The sequence below is a fragment of the Erinaceus europaeus genome, chromosome 22 (assembly GCF_950295315.1).
Source record: "Erinaceus europaeus chromosome 22, mEriEur2.1, whole genome shotgun sequence".
NCBI lineage: Eukaryota > Metazoa > Chordata > Mammalia > Eulipotyphla > Erinaceidae > Erinaceus > Erinaceus europaeus.
Genome location: NC_080183.1, coordinates 15,298,134 through 15,316,986, shown reverse-complemented (window position 1 = coordinate 15,316,986; position 18,853 = coordinate 15,298,134). Strand labels below are relative to the sequence as shown.

General features: G+C 53.1%; 1 protein-coding gene across 10 annotated transcripts in view; it reads right to left on the bottom strand.

Annotated features, from left to right (window-relative positions):
- The window catches only part of TTLL5 (tubulin tyrosine ligase like 5), a 157,748-nt gene that overhangs the window by 109,422 nt on the left and 29,473 nt on the right, over nucleotides 1–18,853 (bottom strand). For 7 of the 10 annotated variants that reach the window (XM_060181298.1, XM_060181297.1, XM_060181294.1 and 4 more), the window contains 5 exons: nucleotides 17,784–17,853; nucleotides 16,763–16,847; nucleotides 9,439–9,540; nucleotides 7,742–7,833; nucleotides 6,416–6,523 (listed from right to left, as the gene is read on the bottom strand). In XM_060181298.1, the coding sequence (XP_060037281.1) occupies nucleotides 6,416–6,523; nucleotides 7,742–7,833; nucleotides 9,439–9,540; nucleotides 16,763–16,847; nucleotides 17,784–17,853 (457 nt within the window). Of the gene's footprint in view, nucleotides 1–6,415; nucleotides 6,524–7,741; nucleotides 7,834–9,438; nucleotides 9,541–12,693; nucleotides 12,814–13,188; nucleotides 13,210–13,317; nucleotides 13,431–16,762; nucleotides 16,848–17,783; nucleotides 17,854–18,853 lie in introns of those variants that run through there. The other 3 variants (XM_060181302.1, XM_060181303.1, XM_060181301.1) reach the window with 3 other exon arrangements.

Below are 18,853 nucleotides of genomic sequence, written 5' to 3'. Positions count from 1 at the left end.
ATAATCAGTGCTTGTTAGTTTGCCTACAGGGTCAGCACTAGAGCTCAGGGCTCCTGGAGGCTTTCCCCCCCCCCCCCCATTTTTTGTTGTTGTTGCTGCTATTGTTGTTGGATACGACAGAGATATTGAAAGAATAGGGGAAGACAGAGAAGGAAAGAAACAGATTAAGACACCTGCAGACCTGCTTCACCGCTTATGAAGCCACCCTTCTGCAGGTGGGGAGCCAGGGGCTCGAACTGGTATCCTTGAGCTGGTCCTTGGGCCTTGCACTATGTGTGCTTAGCCCGGTGTGCTCCTGCCTGGCCCCATAAATAAAATACTTTGATTCAGTATCATCTGATTTAAAGTATAAAGGGAAGGCAGCCCCTTCACCTACCTTCTTTTGGTAGCAAGTTCATAACTTGTATGGTCACTGAACTCTTCTGAATACTAGGCCAAACCTTCTGTAATCCCAAGGAATTGGAGAAAATCCTTTTTGATGTGCCCTAAACTAAGGTGTTTATAGTGAAAAGTCTAACTGCGAAATTGACATGGTCATGTAAACATTATGTAAGCAAGAGAGATTCGAATACGGGTCTAATTCAAGAAAAATAATGTTTTCTGTTTTTTAAAAGGCTGGGCAGTGGCACACACCTGGTACAGTGCACCTGTTACCAGGCACAAGCACCCAGGTTTAAGCCCCCAGCCCCCACCTGCAGGAGGGAAGCTTTAGGAGCAGTGAAGCAGGGCTGCAGGTGTTTCTCCCCACCACCACTGCCCCTCCCCGGGCCATTTCTCTCTGTCTCTATGCTACAGGCGGCTAATTAATTGCTACAGTTGATGAATTACTTAGATTGGTTTAAATGAGAGTGTGACACGGGGCCCAGTGCCTGCATAATAGTGAGAGTGTGACACGGGGCCCAGTGCCTGCATAATAGTGAGAGTGTGACACGGGGCCCAGTGCCTGCATAATAGTGAGAGTGTGACACGGGGCCCAGTGCCTGCATAATAGTGAGAGTGTGACACGGGGCCCAGTGCCTGCATAATAGTGAGAGTGTGACACGGGGCCCAGTGCCTGCATAATAGTGAGAGTGTGACACGGGGCCCAGTGCCTGCATAATAGTGAGAGTGTGACACGGGGCCCAGTGCCTGCATAATAGTGAGAGTGTGACACGGGGCCCAGTGCCTGCATAATAGTGAGAGTGTGACACGGGGCCCAGTGCCTGCATAATAGTGAGAGTGTGACACGGGGCCCAGTGCCTGCATAATAGTGAGAGTGTGGGCGACAGACGGGACGAGAGTAACCGGCATAGACGTCATCTACGTTTGGAGAATCAGCTACAAATGAAGAAGAATTCAAAACAGAAGAAATGAGACCAATATGCAAACACTTGGCACTAAGCAGCCAACATATTTCCTTAACTATTGCCCCAACTAAGAAACAAATGCCAGGAATCTCAGATGAAAGGATAACTAGGCCATACTCTGGAAAGCAAGACAAACAAGCAAGAAAGACCAAAGAGAGAGCACCCTTCAAAGTACCAACTCAACTGTTACTTGGGCGAACAGCAACCATCATGCTCAGTCACCTTTGTGAAGAGCTTTGAACCTCTCAAGGACCCAGGTTTGAGCCCCCAGTCCCCACCTGCAGGGGGAAAGCTTTGTGAGTGGTGAAGCAGGACTGCAGGTGTCTCTGTCTCTCTCCCTTTCTGTCACCCCCTTCCCTCTCGATTTCACAATGCCTTTGTTGAAGGAGAAGGAAACTCAGTCCTTCTTGCTCAAAGCACGCCAGTGGTGATCATCTGCTGTCCCTAGGACAAACGGAAGCTTCCCAGAACCTCACGGTGAGACCCAGTCTACCTCCTGAACTTCGACTCCTGCTGAGCCGCCATCCTCTGCAGGGCCTGCCACACCACCGCCCCTGTGAGCACTCCGTGGTGCAAGCCATACCCCCTCTGCCAGGAAGGCCTCTCCCCAGACGCCTTGGACGAGCTGGGAACAGCTGCTCCACCCTCCCAAGAGCACGATGAGTCACACTGGGCTGTTTGTTTTGCTATTTGATTTGACAGAACACACAAGACTTGAGAGGGAAAGGGGATAAGGAGGGAGAGACACACAGAGACACAGAGACGTGTGCACACGTGCTTCACTGTTGGGGACGCTTTTCCCCTACAGCTGGGGAACCTGGGGCTTGAACCCGGGTCCGTGTGCATGCTAACATGGGTGCTTAGCCAGGTGCGCCACCTCAAAGCCCCAGAGTCACTCTGTCACTTGTCATTCTGTGTCTGCTCCTCCACGCCTCCTTGGCTCATTGTCGTGTACCAAGCAGCTCATGCTATAAAAAAAGAGGAAGAAGAAAAGAAGAAGGAGGAGAAGGAGAAGGAGGAGAAGAAACCAGAAAAAAAGAGAGAGAGAGAGAGAGAGGGAAAATGTTTAAATGATAACCACTGTACAATTTTTGAGAGAGAAAACTGATTTACAACTCCTCCCAACAGAAACCTCATCGTCATCATGAACTGAAAACAGTGAGTTCAGAAAGGTTCTAACCATAAAGATGATTCTGAAGATTTTTTATACATTTAGCTTCAGTTAGGAATTTCTTTTTTTTTTTTCTTAGTGGCCTAGGAAGGAGGGAGAGAGAAATCTGATCGAGAAAACAATGCACCTGAGGCCTAAGAGGCCACACCGCTCATTTCGGAATCAAGTCACAGACTCTCCCCAGAAGCTGTGGTCCCTGAGGCGGTGGAAAGGCCAGATACTAGCCAACGCAGGCTGCGGTCAAGGAAATTCTGTTCACCGTGGCTTTGGATCTGAGTGGCAGCACTAAGGAAGAAGTCTTTATCCGGAGGCCAGGAGAACTGGGGAAAAGACAGATCAAGATCCCACAGGAAAATGAAACAAATCAATGCAGCAGCCCGGAGCCAGCATGGGAGCCTGTCCAATCCATCAAATACGCGTCTGCCCGCCAGATGAAAAGGTGGGCGTGAAGACAGCATTGTGGGCTCAGCACTGCTGACGGGAGCAGAAAGAGCGCCTGTTTTCAGCCGGCTCTGCCAGAAAGGGTGACGTCACCTTTCCTGAGGTCTGGTTACAGGGGAGCAGGAGGAGGGTCCTGGAGGCACGGCGCCAAGGAGCCGGCACCCAGCACGACTCATCTCTGGGCAGGCAAAGCACCAGGACGACCCGGCTCCCCACCTCGGCCTTGCCACTAATTCCCTGCATAGCTGAGGATAAACTCTTTCACCCTTCTGCATCCTGTGTCCTTGTCTAACAAACGCCAACAAAACGGGTGAGGGGAGTAAAAGAAATAATTGCTGCAAAGTGCTGGACAGACTGCAGGGCCTTCCTTCCAAGTCCCTTCTATCCTGAACTTCTCATCTTAACAGGAACCGGGAAGAAAACCAGAGAAGGAGACTGCCTCAGGAGGGTGGCGGCTCTCACGGCCGGTCTCGTGTGCATGGCTGAGCGCTGGACTGGCCCACTGTTAGCCCTCCCTTCAGGAAGGTCAGCTGACACAGTCTAAAGTAACAGCAGGGAAAGGCCAGAGCCAAGATAGCGGCCAGAAGCCAAATGATTTAACAAGAGCGTGGAGAGCGAGCATGACCTGTCCTGAAGAAAAAGTCCCTGCTGGTGCAAGCTGGCCTCGACGAGCGGCACGGGGCTGGCTCTGGAGACGGCAGGCTGAGGCGCCCAGTGTCACGGGCCTGCCCCTTAGTCAGCCCCACAGGCACCTTTAAAGGAAGGCCGACATCTTGTTGTTTCGGCTGTTTCTCCCCACTGGTCAGAAAAGCTGTTCTCACAGCCAGTCATCTCACAGCTATGATCTCTTCAGCATATATGAAAGGGGTTATCTAAGTCCTTGTTTCACATGCGACCATGTTTCTACAATCTTAAAGACAAAGAGAATTAGACTGACTATAAGCATTCTGTTACACCAGGGGATGGAGCAAGCCTTCTAGAAGCCAGATTCCTACGCTGACCACAGCTGGGATGCCAAACCCTGTCCTGAACTGCTCTTCTCCAAGCTGAGTTTCTTTCACCCACGAGCTTGAGATTCAGGACGAGGATGTGAGTAGTTGGAGCCCCCCCCACCCCCCGCCCTTTTCCCCACATGGACTGATTATTCTCTGAGAAAACCTTAGACACACAGACCTACAGTCATCAAGTTTCTGCACTCACATCCTACTAATTCAGTGCAGGTGTGTCAATGTGCCACCCTGTGTAGGACGTGGCTTGACGGGAACAAACACAGAGCAGGAAGTGAAAGGAAAAAGAAAAGAAAAGGAGAAAAAGGGAGGGAAAGAAAAAGAAGAGAAGACAAGTGAGATGCACAGAGAAACAAACGAGTGTGGAAACGGGTGGTCTCTGGAAACACAGCTGGACATCTGAGGCGGCAGAGTGGGAAAGGAAACTGGGGAGGAATGAGGCCACACTGGGAAGAGCGGCAGCAGCGGCGAGAGAGCAGAGAGAACCCCATCCCTGGACCACTGGCTTCCTCTAAAGGCCCCAGTGCTCTCTGCAAGCCAGATTCTTCTGGGAAGCAGGCTGGCAATTCCTGTTTACTCTAAAACAAATGAAAAGAAGAACTCCAGCTTACTCTCTGTAACTGAAACCTCAGAGGGGGTAGGAGGCAGTGGAAGGGGGAAAGACTTGCAAACACACACACACACACACAACTGGGGCGGAGGGCTGTTCTCCAGCACACAAAATCCCACGGCTTGATAGCTTGACAGGAAATGGAATCAGAACCACAAAAGCCAAAGAAATAGTCACCAACTTAGAAAACTCCAGATGGCATCGGTTCAAGACAGACCCAAGCAGACAGAGATGAATATGCAGACGGACGGATGGACAAGGAGGACCCTGGCGAGTCAGAGAAGCCCCTTGATTCACACTAGCACATCTGAGCTTCGTCAGCGACTGATTCAAGACCGACCGACCGGAGAGTTCAAACAGGCAATCAGAAATAGAATATCAAATGGAGATAAAAACAGAAAAGGAAACATTTGGAAAAGCTTGTGATGATTTCTAAAACAAAGAGTTTTTTCAACAAAAACTGCCAGAAAGTTACCATCATATAAGAGCCAAGTAGATGTGGAAAAGAAACTCCTAGCTTTTCCCTTTATTTATTTATTTATTTATTTATTTATTTTGTAAACCTACTGAAGATTTTAAAGCTGGAGTTAGATTCCCTGTGGCCTTTTTTCAAACAGTCTGTAATAGTTCTGAGAGCTCAAGGCCCTTAGCAAATCGGACCCATTGGAAAACCTACAGTTACTAGAGGAAGTCCATGTGCAGTCACAAGTATCTCCTGAACATTCTCTAGAACACAAAAAATGCCCTGTGTAAGGGGTGGCAGAAGCCGAGATGTTGTCCTCAGGAAGTGCCCCATCTAGCGGAGACACGGCTGCGGTCCAGGACCGAAAGACACAGGCAAAGACAGCACTCGACTCCGTCCCAACTCCTTGTCAGTAGGGCCTTGGGGAAGTGCTGACAGATGCCAGCCAAAGGCACACAGCGTGGAAAGGACCTGGGGGACCTGGGGACACGGGGAAAGGCTTGGTCTGGCAGAGACGGAGTGAGAGGGGAAGCACGGTGACCACTACCGATTCAAGAAGGTGAGTCCAGAGACAGTGGGGACAAAGAGGAGCAGAGCCGTCTCACGGCGAGGAAGTCACAACAGTCCAGAGCAGTCCTGTGAGCGAGGAGAGGCAGCGGGGCTTCCCACAAGCTGCCTCCTGAGCCGGCCGAGGCTCCTGCATCCTCGCTCCTGCCCTACTCGCCCCGTCTCAGTTGCTCCCCCACCAAGGACCCTAGTGAAGCCCGTGTCTTATGGACCCTCCGGGTGGGTAAGGGCTTCGCTCCACACGGCAAGCACTCCGCGGACAACAGGCCTCCTGACCCCGTCCCTGTGAACTGCTCCCTACTCCGTGTCGAGGCAGTCAGAGAGCTGTGGTGGGAGAGAGGGGCAGGCAGAAGGGGGAAGAAAAGATGAAAGAAAGGGAGAGGGGAGGAACCCACTAGAAAGAACATTAAAACAAAAAGCAGGAGTCATTGGAAAATGGGAGAAAGCACACACTGGTACCAGCCAGAGTGTCCTGGAATCGTTCCCAGACTGGCTGCCAGAGAGTTTTGGAATATATTTGCTGGCGCTGGATTCCTGCGCAGGCCATAGCAGACTAGTCCTGACTGCTCGCCGAGGCAGAGAAGCTCGCTTCAGTTCAATCCCTGCTCCCCACAGAAAGCTGGTTGACTACCCAGCAAGCCAGCTACTCATCAGAGGGCCTCTTGGTAGAATCTTCATGTGCTATGTGGCTTACAGACATGCGAGTTCACCACAGAAACCGCCGCCTCGGGGACCCATCCCGACTTCCCAACAAGACCCTTTCACAAAACGCACATAGCATGTGTGTTTATGCAGAGCGCGTCGCCTTACCGAAACAGCTGCTGCGGTAGGGAACAAAGGTTTTACAGGCAGTGGCGATAGCTAGTTCCGCAGAGATGATGGTCTTGATGATCAGGTCTTCAACATGGGCCATTAACACTGTGAAGAGAGAGAAGGAGAACGGTGAGAGAGAGAGAGAGGGAGAGGGAGAGAGAGAGAGAGATGAGAGACTCTCCAGCACAGGGCAATGAAGGCAGCATGTGTGTTTATTCAGAGCCACCCGCTATGCCATGCTGGCAGCGGGCAAAGTCCACCACAGCACAGGCAGAGGGGATGCCCAGGAAGGACCCAAGACAGCGAGGCCAGGCCCCCTCCCTCCCCGCGCCCTCTGGCCCCAGTCGCTCTGCTCAGCACGGCGTGGGGCAAGGCCTCCTGGCAGTTTCCAGCCTGCTCCCAGCTCAGCAGCTGTACATGCTTGACTCTGAGCCCTGTCCTCAAACTCAGCACTGCCCGTTCTCCAGCTCAGGAGTCCGCATGAGAGAAACGAACTGACAGAAGTTTGAAATGAGAGGCCAGTGTGGATCCAGGCTGTTTGTTACATAAGAGTGGCGGCATTTGAGGCCACAGATGAGGGAGTTCTGAGGAAGGCATTGTGGCATCTCGCCCTCTGTCAAAATTAAAAAACAAATAAATAAATTTTAAAAAAGAACAAAAGAGGCCAGGCAGAGAAGCGCCCGGTTGAGCACACACGCACTCCCCTGCTGGAGGACCTGGGTTCAAACCCCTGCTCCCCCCTGGCAAAGGGGAGGCTTAGTGAGCAGTAAAGCAGTGCTGTGGTATCTCTCTTTCTCTACCTTTCTTTCTAGAAAGGAAGGAAGGAAGAAAAAATTGGCCTGGAAGTGTTGGTATCAAGCATGCACAAGGAAAAAAAAAAAGCTAGTGAGAGGGGTGGTTCCAGGCAATAGAATAATGGTTTTGGAAAATGACTTTGATATCTGAGGGGCCAGAGGTCACAGCTTCAATCCCCAGCACACCATAAGCAGGGCTCTGGTAAAAATAAATAAATATTGTTCTAAAAAAAGAGGGCAGGAGAGATAGCATAATGGTTAAGCAAAGAGACCCTCATGCCTGAGGGTCCCAAGTCCCTGGTTCAATCCCCCACACCACCATAAGCCAGAGCTGAGAAAGCTGAGTGGTGCTTGGTAAAAAAAAAAAAAAAAAAAAAAAAAAGGAAAAAGAAAAAAGAAAAAGAAAGATCTGGGATGTCAGGGAGAGCTTGCTGTGTGTCTCTGCAGACTTGAGATCAAGGTCAACACCAGGAAGCGCCAGCCCGCGGGCGGGGGAGACTTCTGCTGGGCGCGGGGGTCGGGTGCGCACCGGTGGTGTCTCTGCCTTCTTGCTTCAGGTATCTGAGCATCGCGCTCATGCTCCACTTGTTCCCATAATCCTCTACTTCTGGGTCATCGCAGCTAAAACAGATCAATGAGTCAGGGTCAGTCAACGCAGCCTGGCCTGGGAGCAGAGATAAGATTCTTCCGGAACAGCCGGGGAGAGTGGGCTAGAGCCACAGGGGAAGTGACAAAGACCCTCACAGGACAGGGGCCCAGGCCAGGTGCCCCGGACATGAGCAGGGCCTCGAAATGTGGCCCCTGCGGCCTGGAGCGGCCCCTCACCCGCCACCACTAACTACCAGCTGCATCCTTCCTTGTCTTTTTTAATACGCACAGATATATATAATATATATAGATATATATTATATATATCGTCTTAACAAGATCTAGACAGACAACAGACAGAGCCCTGTTCATCTCCAGCAGACGGCTGAGATGGGGACTGAACCTGGGATCTCAGAGCCTCAGGCATGAAAGTCTTCTGCAGAACCACCGTGCTGGACCCGCAGCCCTCTTCCCCTTGTCTTTCAAAGTGAAGGTCATGCTTTCTTCAAGCTTTTCCAAACTCTGGGCACAGGGCACTCAATGAAAGCTCCGGGCCAGTGGCTCACCCAGTGGAGCACACAAGTGACTATGCACAAGGACCTGGGTTCGAACCTTGGGCCACCGTGTGAGTGACTACAGGGAAAGGAAGGTGTTTGAGCTGTGGAGTGTTGCTAACGGGTCTCTCCTCCTCTCTCTGTCTCCCTGTCTCTCACCCTCTGCCTAGAGGGAAGAAAGAAATGGCGGCCGGGAGTGGTGGAGCCGTCCAGGCCCGGAGCCTCAGCAGTAGCCCGGGCGGCGGAGAGCAAGCTAACGAGGAAGCTGCCGCCACTCCACCACCACCAGACGCTCGTCTTCTCTTTCCTTGGACCTGCTTGGCACCTATTTTTAGGCTAAGGAGAAAGTAACTGTTTGGGTTTCTCGTATTTTTTCCACTTTCTGGCAAACTTATCAGGACGCAAGAAAACAGAACAGAAAGAGTATTTCCACATAGCGGGATTAGCGTCCCCTTTCACAGAAATGCTCTTGCCAGATGGCAGGGGGATTTATTATTTACCTAGTTAATTAGTTACTGCCTCCAGGGTTATCGCTGGGGCCCAGTGCCTGCCTGCCTGCCTGCACTACGAATCCACCACTCCTGGTGGTCCTTTTCTTCCCCTCCCATTTTGAGGATAGGACAGAGAAATGGAGAGAGGAGGGCAAGATAGAGAGGCAGACAGACAGACACCTGCAGACCTGCTTCACCACTTGTGAAGCTACTATCCCTGCCTCCTGCAGAAGGGGAACCGGGGGCTCGAACCGGGGTCCTTGCACTTCGTCCTATGTGCACCTATCCCGGCGTGGCCCGGTCCGGCCCCCTACCTCCTTCCTGCTTTATTCCTCGATGCTCAGCCCCTGCATCCTCCAAGCATTCACTTTACAAAGTACAGAGAAGAGAGTGAAAATCACCGCATGTCACCCCATCCTCCATGAAGTGTCTAGCACACTGTCGACTAGAGCTCTGTCTCCTGTCTTTTGCGTCTCCTCCCTCAGCAAAGACAAGGCTGCCTGACCTAGAGAGCCGAGCCGCCAGTGCGCAGACAAGCAGGGCAGACACGCGGCTCTCCCCAGGCTGCCCGGATGCAGAAAGCGGGCCAGTACCTGACGTAGTCTCCGCTCTTCTTATTCACGCTGTAGTTTGTCAGGTGCATGAACTGGTTCCGGATGTTCTTGATGCCTTGGTCGTATCTCACCGTCGCAAACCTGAGAGGAAGGACACAAGGAAAACACCCCTAGGTGGGGAGAAGGCTCAGTGCTGACGCACAGACTCCAAGCCGACGGCGTTTCAGGGCGACCACAGGCTGGAATGCAGGACCGTGCATAGAGGGAGGGCAGCAGCACCCTTAGCCGATACTCCATGCTCGCTGAGTGCAAATTCCCATGCTAAGTACTCCTCACGCAGAAGTGATTTCCTCAGTCCTTACTGCAGTCCCCAGAAGCTGGCACAGTGGCACAGACACTTTCAACAGACCGGGTGGGGCCAGGAGGTGACACACCTGGCTGCCCGCTGTCTGTGTGACCACGTGTGAGGGTCAGGGGTCAAGCCCCAGGTCCCCGCAGGCGAGCTTCACAAGCAGTGAGGCAGCATGGCTGGCGTCTCTCCCTCTCTCTCCCTCTGTCTCTCCCTCTCTCAAAAAGAAAGAAAAGGATATATACACAGTGGAATACTACTCCCCGTTTTCAGCCCATCTTGGATGGAGCTTGAAGAAATCATGTTAAGTGAAGTAAGTCAGAAGCAGAAGGGTGAATATGAGATGATCTCACTCTCAGGCAGAAGTTGAAAAACAAGATCAGAAGAGCAAACACTTAAGCAGAACCCGGACTGGAGTTGGTGTATTGCACCAAAGTCACAGACTCTGGGAGGGGGGGTGGGGGGGAGGGCTCATGTCCTGGAACATGATGACAGAGGACCTAGTGGGGTTGTATTATTATGTGGAAAACTGGGAAATATTATGTACAAACTACTGTATTTACTGTCGAATGTAAAGCATTAATCCCCCAATAAAGAAATTAAAACATTTAAAAAAAAACTGCACAAGACAGAAAGAAAGAAAGAAAGAGAGAAAGAAAAAAAGAGAGAAAGAAAGAAAGAAAGAAAGAAAGAAAGAGAAAGAAAGAAAGAAAAGTGGAGAGAAATGGCCACTGGGAACACTGAGCCCCAGTGATAACCCTGGTGGCAAAATAAATAAATGTTGTGGAGACTCACATGTGCCCTAGAAATGTTAGCTGACCAGACTGTGTCCACACTAACCTTAGCAGTCATGTGCTTAATAGTGAGCTGCTGCTGTGGGGCCGGCGGGTGGCGCACATGGTTGAGCGACTTGTTACAGTGCGAAAGGACCCGGGTTCGAGGCCCTGGCCCCCACCTGCAGGGGGAAAGCTTTACGAGTGGTGAAGCAGAGCTGCAGGTGTCTCTCTGCCTCTCTCCTCCTTCCCTCTCTATTTCTGGCTGTGTCTATCCAATAAATAAAGATAATTAAAAAATTTAAAATGAAAAAAAAAGAATTGAAAATAATGAAATGCCGCTTCTCTTGCAGACAGGGAGGGGTCTGTGTGGGGGCAGGCAGCGGCCCACCCAGTTAGTGCACACGTTACCATGTGCAAGGACCCAAGTTCAAGCCCCCACTCCCCACCCGCAGGGAAGACGCTTCATGAGTGGTAAAGCAGCAGGTCTGCAGGTGTCTTTCTATTTCTTGTCCTTCTCTCAATTTCTCTCTGTGCTTTCAAATAAATGTAGAAGGAAAAACAAGGAAGAAGAAAAAAAGGCCCTAGGAGAGTGGTGGATTCCCAGCGCTGGCAGAGAGACCTAGGGATTGCCCTGATGGCAACAAAAATAAAATGAATGAAATTCTCTTCCAATCAAGGGAAAGGTTTGTAGGAAGTTACAGAGGGTGGTCAAGAAGCATCCACCTTGCCTGCACGGTGCCTGGATGCCTCCCTGTCCCCTGGAAAGTCAGTAAGAAGGACTTAGCACAATTGGTCAACAATTTGTTTGGCTTTGTATGTTAACTCTCTTTTCAGCCAACAGGCTCCAGATGCCAGCATTTCCCTGGACAGACGACCCCACCAATGTGTCCTGGAGCTCCACTTCCCCAGAGCCCTGCCCCACTAGGGAAAGAGAGAGGCAGGCTGGGAGTATGGATCGACCTGTCAACGCCCATGTTCAGCGGGGAAGCAATTACAGAAGCCAGACCTTCCACCTTCTGCATCCCACAGTGACCCTGGGTCCATAATCCCAGAAGGATAAAGAATAGGAAAGCTATCAGGGGAGGGGATGGGATACAGATATTTGGTGGTGGGAACTGTGTGGAGTTGTACCCCTCTTATCCTATGGTTTTGTTAATGTCTCTTTTTTTAAATAAATAAATTAAAAAATTAAAAAAAAAAAAAAGGAGGACTTAGCACCACAGAAACAACAGACTGGGTCTCGATTAACAGCTCGGATCTCTAAGACTCACTTTGAGAAGACAGTCAAGAGCACTAACAGGCAGATCTCCGGCACGCAGACGGCAAAACAAGGACATGATGCAGGAGATGAGCTCTGGGATCCGGGCCGGAGACACAAGACAGAGGGCCGCCCAGGAGCCCACTGCAAAAGCGGCGTAGCCTGACACCCTGGCCTGAAGGAAGCAGCCCCTTCCACAGAGAACTTCCGAGGCCAGATGGTGACGCAACCAGTTAAGCGCACACAGTACTAAGTACAAGGCTCCCCGGCTCCCCACCCGCAGGGGCAATGCTTGATGAGTGGTGAAGCAGGTCTACAGGCGTCTCTTTCTCTCTCCCTCTACATCTCCCCTCCATTCTCAATTTCTCTCTGTCCTATCCAATAAAATGGGGAAAAAAATGGGTGCCTGGAGCAGTGGATTCACAGTGCCAGCACCGAGCCCCAGTGATGAGAGGGAGAGAGAGAGAGGACTTTCCAGAGACGCTGGGCAGAGCACGGGGAGACTGGAGCTGCAAGGCTGCGCCGGTCACACACCTGGTCACACACCACGCCGACCGACCGAGTCACCCTCCACTCAAGAGCTTCTCCAAGCAAGCGCTCCCAAGCGTGTGAACCAGAATCCCAGCTGGCCAGCTGCATTTTCATGGGGTTTAGAAATTATTTACATCTGCTTACTCAGACTCTCAAGTCAACACGGACTCTCGCTTGCCACATTAAAGGGTGGCAGTTAGCATCTCTCCTCGTCTCCATTCCCTCTCACCCACCCACTCTGTCCGCTCCCTAGTTCCCAGCACTGGAAAAAACACACGTCAAAGACAGAGAAGTGGGAAACACCGAAAGATACAGAACAAAAAGCCCAGAGTCAACAAGCGCGAGACCAGCAAGAAGGATGTGGACAGAGAAATGCTGACCAGCACGAGGGCCTGGGGCAAGGGTACATGATGCTCTGTGTCTGCACGCGAGGCCGGGTTCAGGCTTCTCTCGTCAGCACTCTCCTGGCCATGCAGCTTGGTGGTATTTCTCACCGTTTAGAAGCCTGGATCTCTCATCGAAACAGGGGGAAAAGGGGAGGGAGAGGAAATCAAAGACCCACCTCAGCCTCTGGATGAACGGAGAATGAATGCTTTCTCTCTCTCTTTTTCATTGAGTAGTTAATTTATTTATTGGCCAGGACACAGAGAAGTTGAGAGGGAGAGGGGGAGACGGAGAGAAAGACGCCTGCCGCCCTGCCTCACTACTGATGAAGCTTCCCCCCTGCAGATAGGGGCTGGGGACTTGAACCCTGGTCCTTGCGCATGTTAGAGCATGCACTCAACTGGGTGTGCTGCCGCCCGGCACTGCTCTGACGCGTACACGACTGCCTCTGTGCTCGGTGTAGATCACTCAACTCGGTCTAATGTTCTCACCGACAACCATGGCGTGGTGACGTCTTATGACTCTCGAGGCCCTAGAACAGGTGCCCAGATGACCTAGTTGGGCAGACACGGGGGGGGGGGGGCACAGGGACGGAGAGCAGGTGCAGGGAGGACACACACCCTGGTGGTGACAAAGGAGTCCTCCATTGGCAGGTGAGCTTATCCAGAGGCTGAGGAGATGCCACCTAGGCAGCTCCTGGCTTCCACGTGACCCGACCCTCACACTCCGCAGGGAGAGGAGGGTGGCTCTGATCTCTGGCGGCTGGGGTTGGGGGATTACCACTCTGATTCCCCGCCCCACAGCCCACGGGCACCAGTGACTCAGACCCCAGGGAGGCTGACCGGCGGCCTGCAGAGGGCTCTCCCCTAGCGGGGGTCCCTCTGGACAGCGCCTGTGAGGTAATCTGGATTCCTTGGCAACCAGCAAGTACCTGAATTCTTTCAAAAACCACAGGAATCCAGCATAGAAGAGGTAAATATCCCGCAGGAGCCAGTGCTAATTAGCAAGGAGGGCTACTGCAGGGGCTGCACCGAGGGAGAGGCAGAGGCGGGGGCTGCCCTCCCACCCCTGCCCCAACTCCCCACACACTGGAACTCTCCAGGCGCCATGGACAGATGCGTCCCTTCCCCCAGCTCTGGGGCTCTGACAGCACATTTGGTTTTCAATTCAACTTGGGGTTTCACTTTTCCTGTTTCAGTGAAAATCTGGCTGCGGGCTTTGTCTCAAAAGGATTTTCAGCGAATCCCCGAGACAGACCATCGACAGGCTCCACCTAAAACTGTAAAACCCGGGACAAAGTCGTGTTGGACCCCACCTCTGACAGGACAAGTGTCTGACACCCTTTTGGTCATCTGGGGCAGAGAACAGGCCCCTCTCTGGAGGCCTGGGCGTCCCCTGCTGGTGCAAAACAGCCACGGACGAGTGAAAGACATAGGGAGGCATCCGGAAAGACAGTTTTCTGAATGCCTCCCTATTCTGTGCACGTCTAAGAAAAGAGCTGAGTGTCTGCTTCCCCGATGTTCACAGAGCACTACCTAGAAGGCAAGGTGTGGCCCGCAGTAATCCTGCGAGGGTAAAGGTTCCCACACAGCTGTCTCGGGACGTGAGCTCCACATCCCTGACTTCCCGTCTCAGCAGAAGTGCTGTGGGATTGGCGCCGCCTTTTCTCAAGAAGGAAACCGGCTCGCTCTGCTGCCAGGTCGTCTCTTTGGGGAAGATGATGGTTTTCCGTGTTGAACCTCAAAGGAAAGGCGGCCCGATGATCTCACCCTGAGCTGAGTATCTTTAGTAACGTCTGCACGAAGCACACGTGACCTGGGGCTGGAGGCGCCGTGGGAGCCGAGCACAGCGGGGCAGAGTCCGAGGCCCAAGACATAGGGAGGCGACTGCGCGGCCAGTGTGTCCTCCCAGGGCCAGGGCTGTCTGTCCGTCCGCCTGTCTGTCTGTCCCTGCTGCTCTCCCAGCCTTGGCAAAGCTTTCACATCCACCCACAGACGGTGTGGGTGCCCAGAGCCAGAGTCTTGAAAGTGGCGGGTGTGTGTGTGTTTCAGTTCTGCACTGTCCTCTCCCCTAAGATGTATTTATTTATTTTCACTTGAGGCAGGAAGACCAGAGCACTGCTCAGCTCTGGCATGTGGTGGGGCCAGGGATAGAGCCTGGGGATAGGCCTCTGGGCACAGAAGGCCAGCGCTCCGGCACACGCAACCATCTCCCTGGTTCTCGCCTCAGTTTTTTAAAAAAGCTGCTCTCCCAGGTTATTAGGGGAAGCGCCTGTTTTGAAGACGTGTCTGTCGGTGCTGGCGGAGAAGAGTTCCCGACCCCACGCACACACCACAGCCGCCGCACCTGCACCTGCCAGATGCCAGCGAGGCCCAGAGCATGCGCGAGGTCGCTCTCCCTTCCTGTCCGAGGTTGGGGCTGTCGGATCGTGCCGGGCTCTCCCGGCAGAGAGGGCTGTGAGCAACGGGCTGCAGAGGAGCCTGGGGGGGATGCAGGGGGGGAATGGGTGCCACCCTACCGGAGAAGCCTGGCATGCGAGATGGCGGCTCAGCCGCCCAGCCAGAAGCAGGCAGAGCCAGGAGGATCCCCGGGCCTGCGAGGCCACAGAAACTGCTGCTGGACCCTGAGCACAGCTTGCTGTCTGTCAGCTATGGTGTGCTTCTCCTCAAGCCCCACTTAAAGTGGAGAGGTTTCTGCAGGCTGCAGAATGGGCACCTCAGCGCTGCCAGGGTCCCTGGGCTCGGAAGGCCGCCGCTACCACCTAGTGGCGAAGGGTAGGCACGGCCCAGCCTGGGCTCCGCTCTGCTCAGCAACCAGCAACCAGCAACCAGCAACCAGCAACCAGCAACCAGCAACGTGAGGGTGTGAAGTGCGAAAAATGACCCGCCAAGATGCCAGTTTGTCAAGGCGCCCAAACTGAAGGAGGCGCCCTTCTTGTTTGGAGGCAAGTTCCCAGCTTTGAAGTGCGTCTTCTAAAATACACAGACAAGGCTATACTGCTGAGGTCTACAAAGTGGCTGTGTAAGAGGTGGTATTCAGGCTGTGTGTGTGTGTGTGTGTGTGTGTGTGTGTGTGTGTGTGTATGAGGGGACACAGGGTAAGGAACACAATCGCAACACATTTATGTGCTTACAGGAGACGCCCGGTGGAAAATAACATTATCACATACTTGAATTCTATGGATGAGGGAGACAAGATTCCAGACAATTAGAAGTCGAACTCAGTAAGCCCCGTTACCTTAAGACAGGAAAATATATATATAATAGAGAGAGAGAGAGACACCAGAACAATGTCTCTAGGAGCACGGTGAGCTGTAGTCCTTTCAGGTTTTCAAAAAGGCAGCTACTGAGTGGGAGCAGGTAGCATAATGGTTATGTTAGAGACTCTCGAGGGTGGGTGGTGGTACACCTGGTTGAGCACACGTTACAGGACCCAGGACCCAGGTTCGAGCCCCCCCCCCATCCCTACCTGCAGAAGGAAAGCTTCACGAGTGGTGAAGCAGAGCTGCAGGTCTCTCTCCCTCAATCTCCCCTTTCCCTCTTGATTTCTGGCTGTCTCTATCCAATAAATAAATACAGATAAAAAGTTTTTAAAAAAAAGTCATGAGGCATAAAAAAAAGGGAGACTCTGAATCCTGAGGCTCCAAAGTCTCAGGTTCAATCCCTCGCACCACTATAAGTCAGAGCTGAGCAGTGCTCTGGTGAAAAAAAAAGGCAGCTAATGATACACAAGCTGAAGCCACTACTATGGGCTCACATCCCCCCCCCCAGGCAGGAGAACTCAGCAGAGCCTGCAGGCTGCCCCCCCCCCCAGCCTGGTCTCAGGTACGAGCGCCAGACGTCAGAGTCTGGGGCAGACAGGGAGGTGGGTGTGGGGCTTTTCTGTGGGGCCCATTTCCCAGGAGCTTTGCTACCAGCCCCCGGGGCAGAGAGCGTGGGGGTGGGTGGCCAGGAGCATGCTGGGACAGAAGGGGCTGCTCTCGACTGGGCTGAGTAGAGCCCGACAGCACGGGCGCCCCCCTCCCCCGACCCTCCAGACACCCCACAGGCAGGCAGGGTCTCTCACCGGGCCAATCCTTCCTCGTAGAGATAGATGACGAGGGGGTCGTAGGAAGTCACCAGCACATAGAGGCGCACATCAAACTTGAAATCTGTGAGATACAGACAACAAGCAAAAGTGGGCTCATGGGGCAACTTCAGCTCATCTGCATTCTGCTACCCAGTGAGCAGGGGCCAGGAGAGAGGGCTCATCACAGAGGGACATGGGCCTGGGCTCAAGCCCTGGCACCACCCAGGAGGTGCCACAACACTGAGGGAAGCGCTCTGGTCTCTTTCTCTTGGGCTCCTTCTGAATGATGTAACAGGAATACCCGTGGAAATATCAGTCTTGTCCCCACAGAACACAGACTGTCTCTCTAGTCAGCCTGCTGAGGATAAGTGACAGGTGGCCACACACCTGAGTAAGTACAAAGCAAGAGAGAATTTGCATGTTGGTGCTGCACTGCTCTGACATCTGTTTTGCTACTATGAAACCAATAAAACGTTTCTGTTCAGAGTGAGGACTCTATATGTGCAAATTCACTTCGGGCCATGTTTTTCTTTTGTTCTGACAGACACCACAGTGTCCAAGCTTCTTCTGGTGCCTCTGGAACCTGCCTGTGGCGCTGGGGCTTGCCACAGGGCCAGGCACCTGGCACTCCTCCCCTGTGAGTGAGCTCCCCAACCCTCTTCTGCTTCTTCAGGATGCACTGAGCACTACGCCAGGGCATCGTGTGTAGTGAGAAGCCACATGGGCTCAAATTTCTGTTTCTGAGAGAGAGAGACAACACAGCACCACCATCCCACCCATGGCACTCCCTCCGCTGGGTCTTGAACCCAGTTCCCCACACAGCGTGAGCAATCTGCTGGCCCTAAGGGGCCTTCTCTTTCCAAGGATCTTGGGTCATCTTCAAAGTGACCCAGTGAGGCAGGAAAGGGAGCAGCCGCCTCGGCAGAGCCCGGGGCCAGGAGTTCCGCAGCAGCTTACAAAGACTCCGCAGGGCAGCCCATGACGCTGACCTAGAACAGACACAGCCTGGCCGACTCACCATCGATGAGCAGGGGGTTGTTGATGTAACGGGAGACCAGGATGTTCTCTTCCAGGGAGATCTGGTTGGGCTGGTGAGGAGGGCGAGACAGAAAGAGGGAGGTGAGAGATCAGAAAGGCAGCAGGCACTCAGCTTATAAGGAAGCCATGTTGTGAGCCTGTGAGGAAGAGGAATTTGGAAAACTGGTGGAGCCCCCAGTTAAACGCACACGGTACTAAGTGCAAGGCCCTGTGCAAGGATCCAGGTTCACGCCCCTGACTCCCCACCTGTGGGGGCAGGGGGTGGCTTCACAGGTGGTGAAGCAGGTCTGCAGGTATCTTTCTGTCTCTCTCTCTCTCTATCTCCCCATCTCTCTCAATTTCTCTTCTCCAATTAAAAAAAAAAGTCACCAGGAGTGGTGGATATACCAGCACTGAACTCAGCAACTGGAGGAAAAGTAATGACGTTAATAATTGAGTGACTAGGCCAAATAGCTCTCCTGCCTGAGGCTCCGAGGTCCCAGACTCAACTCCCAGCAGCACCACCAGCCAGAACTCAACAGGGATCTCATGAAAAGGACATTTCCCTCCTCCCAGCCCACGCACTCAGTTGGCCCTGTGACGGAAGACTCCCATAGCACTGGGGGTCGCCAATGACAGAGGCGACTGTAAATCTGCACAGCACCTCTCACACAACAAAGAGTCTGGGTCCGGCAGCGGCGCAGCGGCTGAAGCAGCAGGTTTGCAGGGGTGCGCTGCTGACTGGAGGTGCCGGCAGACAGGCACTGTGCCAGTCGGGGTGCCCGGCAAACTGGGTGGGCACTGTCGGCACGGCACGTGATGGGGACGACAGGAGGCCTGGGGGAGACGGCACAGAGCCCGGGGATGAGGGGGTGGTGACGTGATGAGGGCAGAGCCCCTCTGAGCTCCGAGGGTGAAACCCCGGTACTGGGAGGGAGGATTACGTACAAGACGGTGGGAAGTGGGAAGTCACCGCGGGTTCTCACTTCCGTCAACAGACAGCTTGGAGTGCGTGAACCTGGTCCTGGGGACGTGAAATACTTGCCCAAGGGTCTCTACCTCTCATTTCTG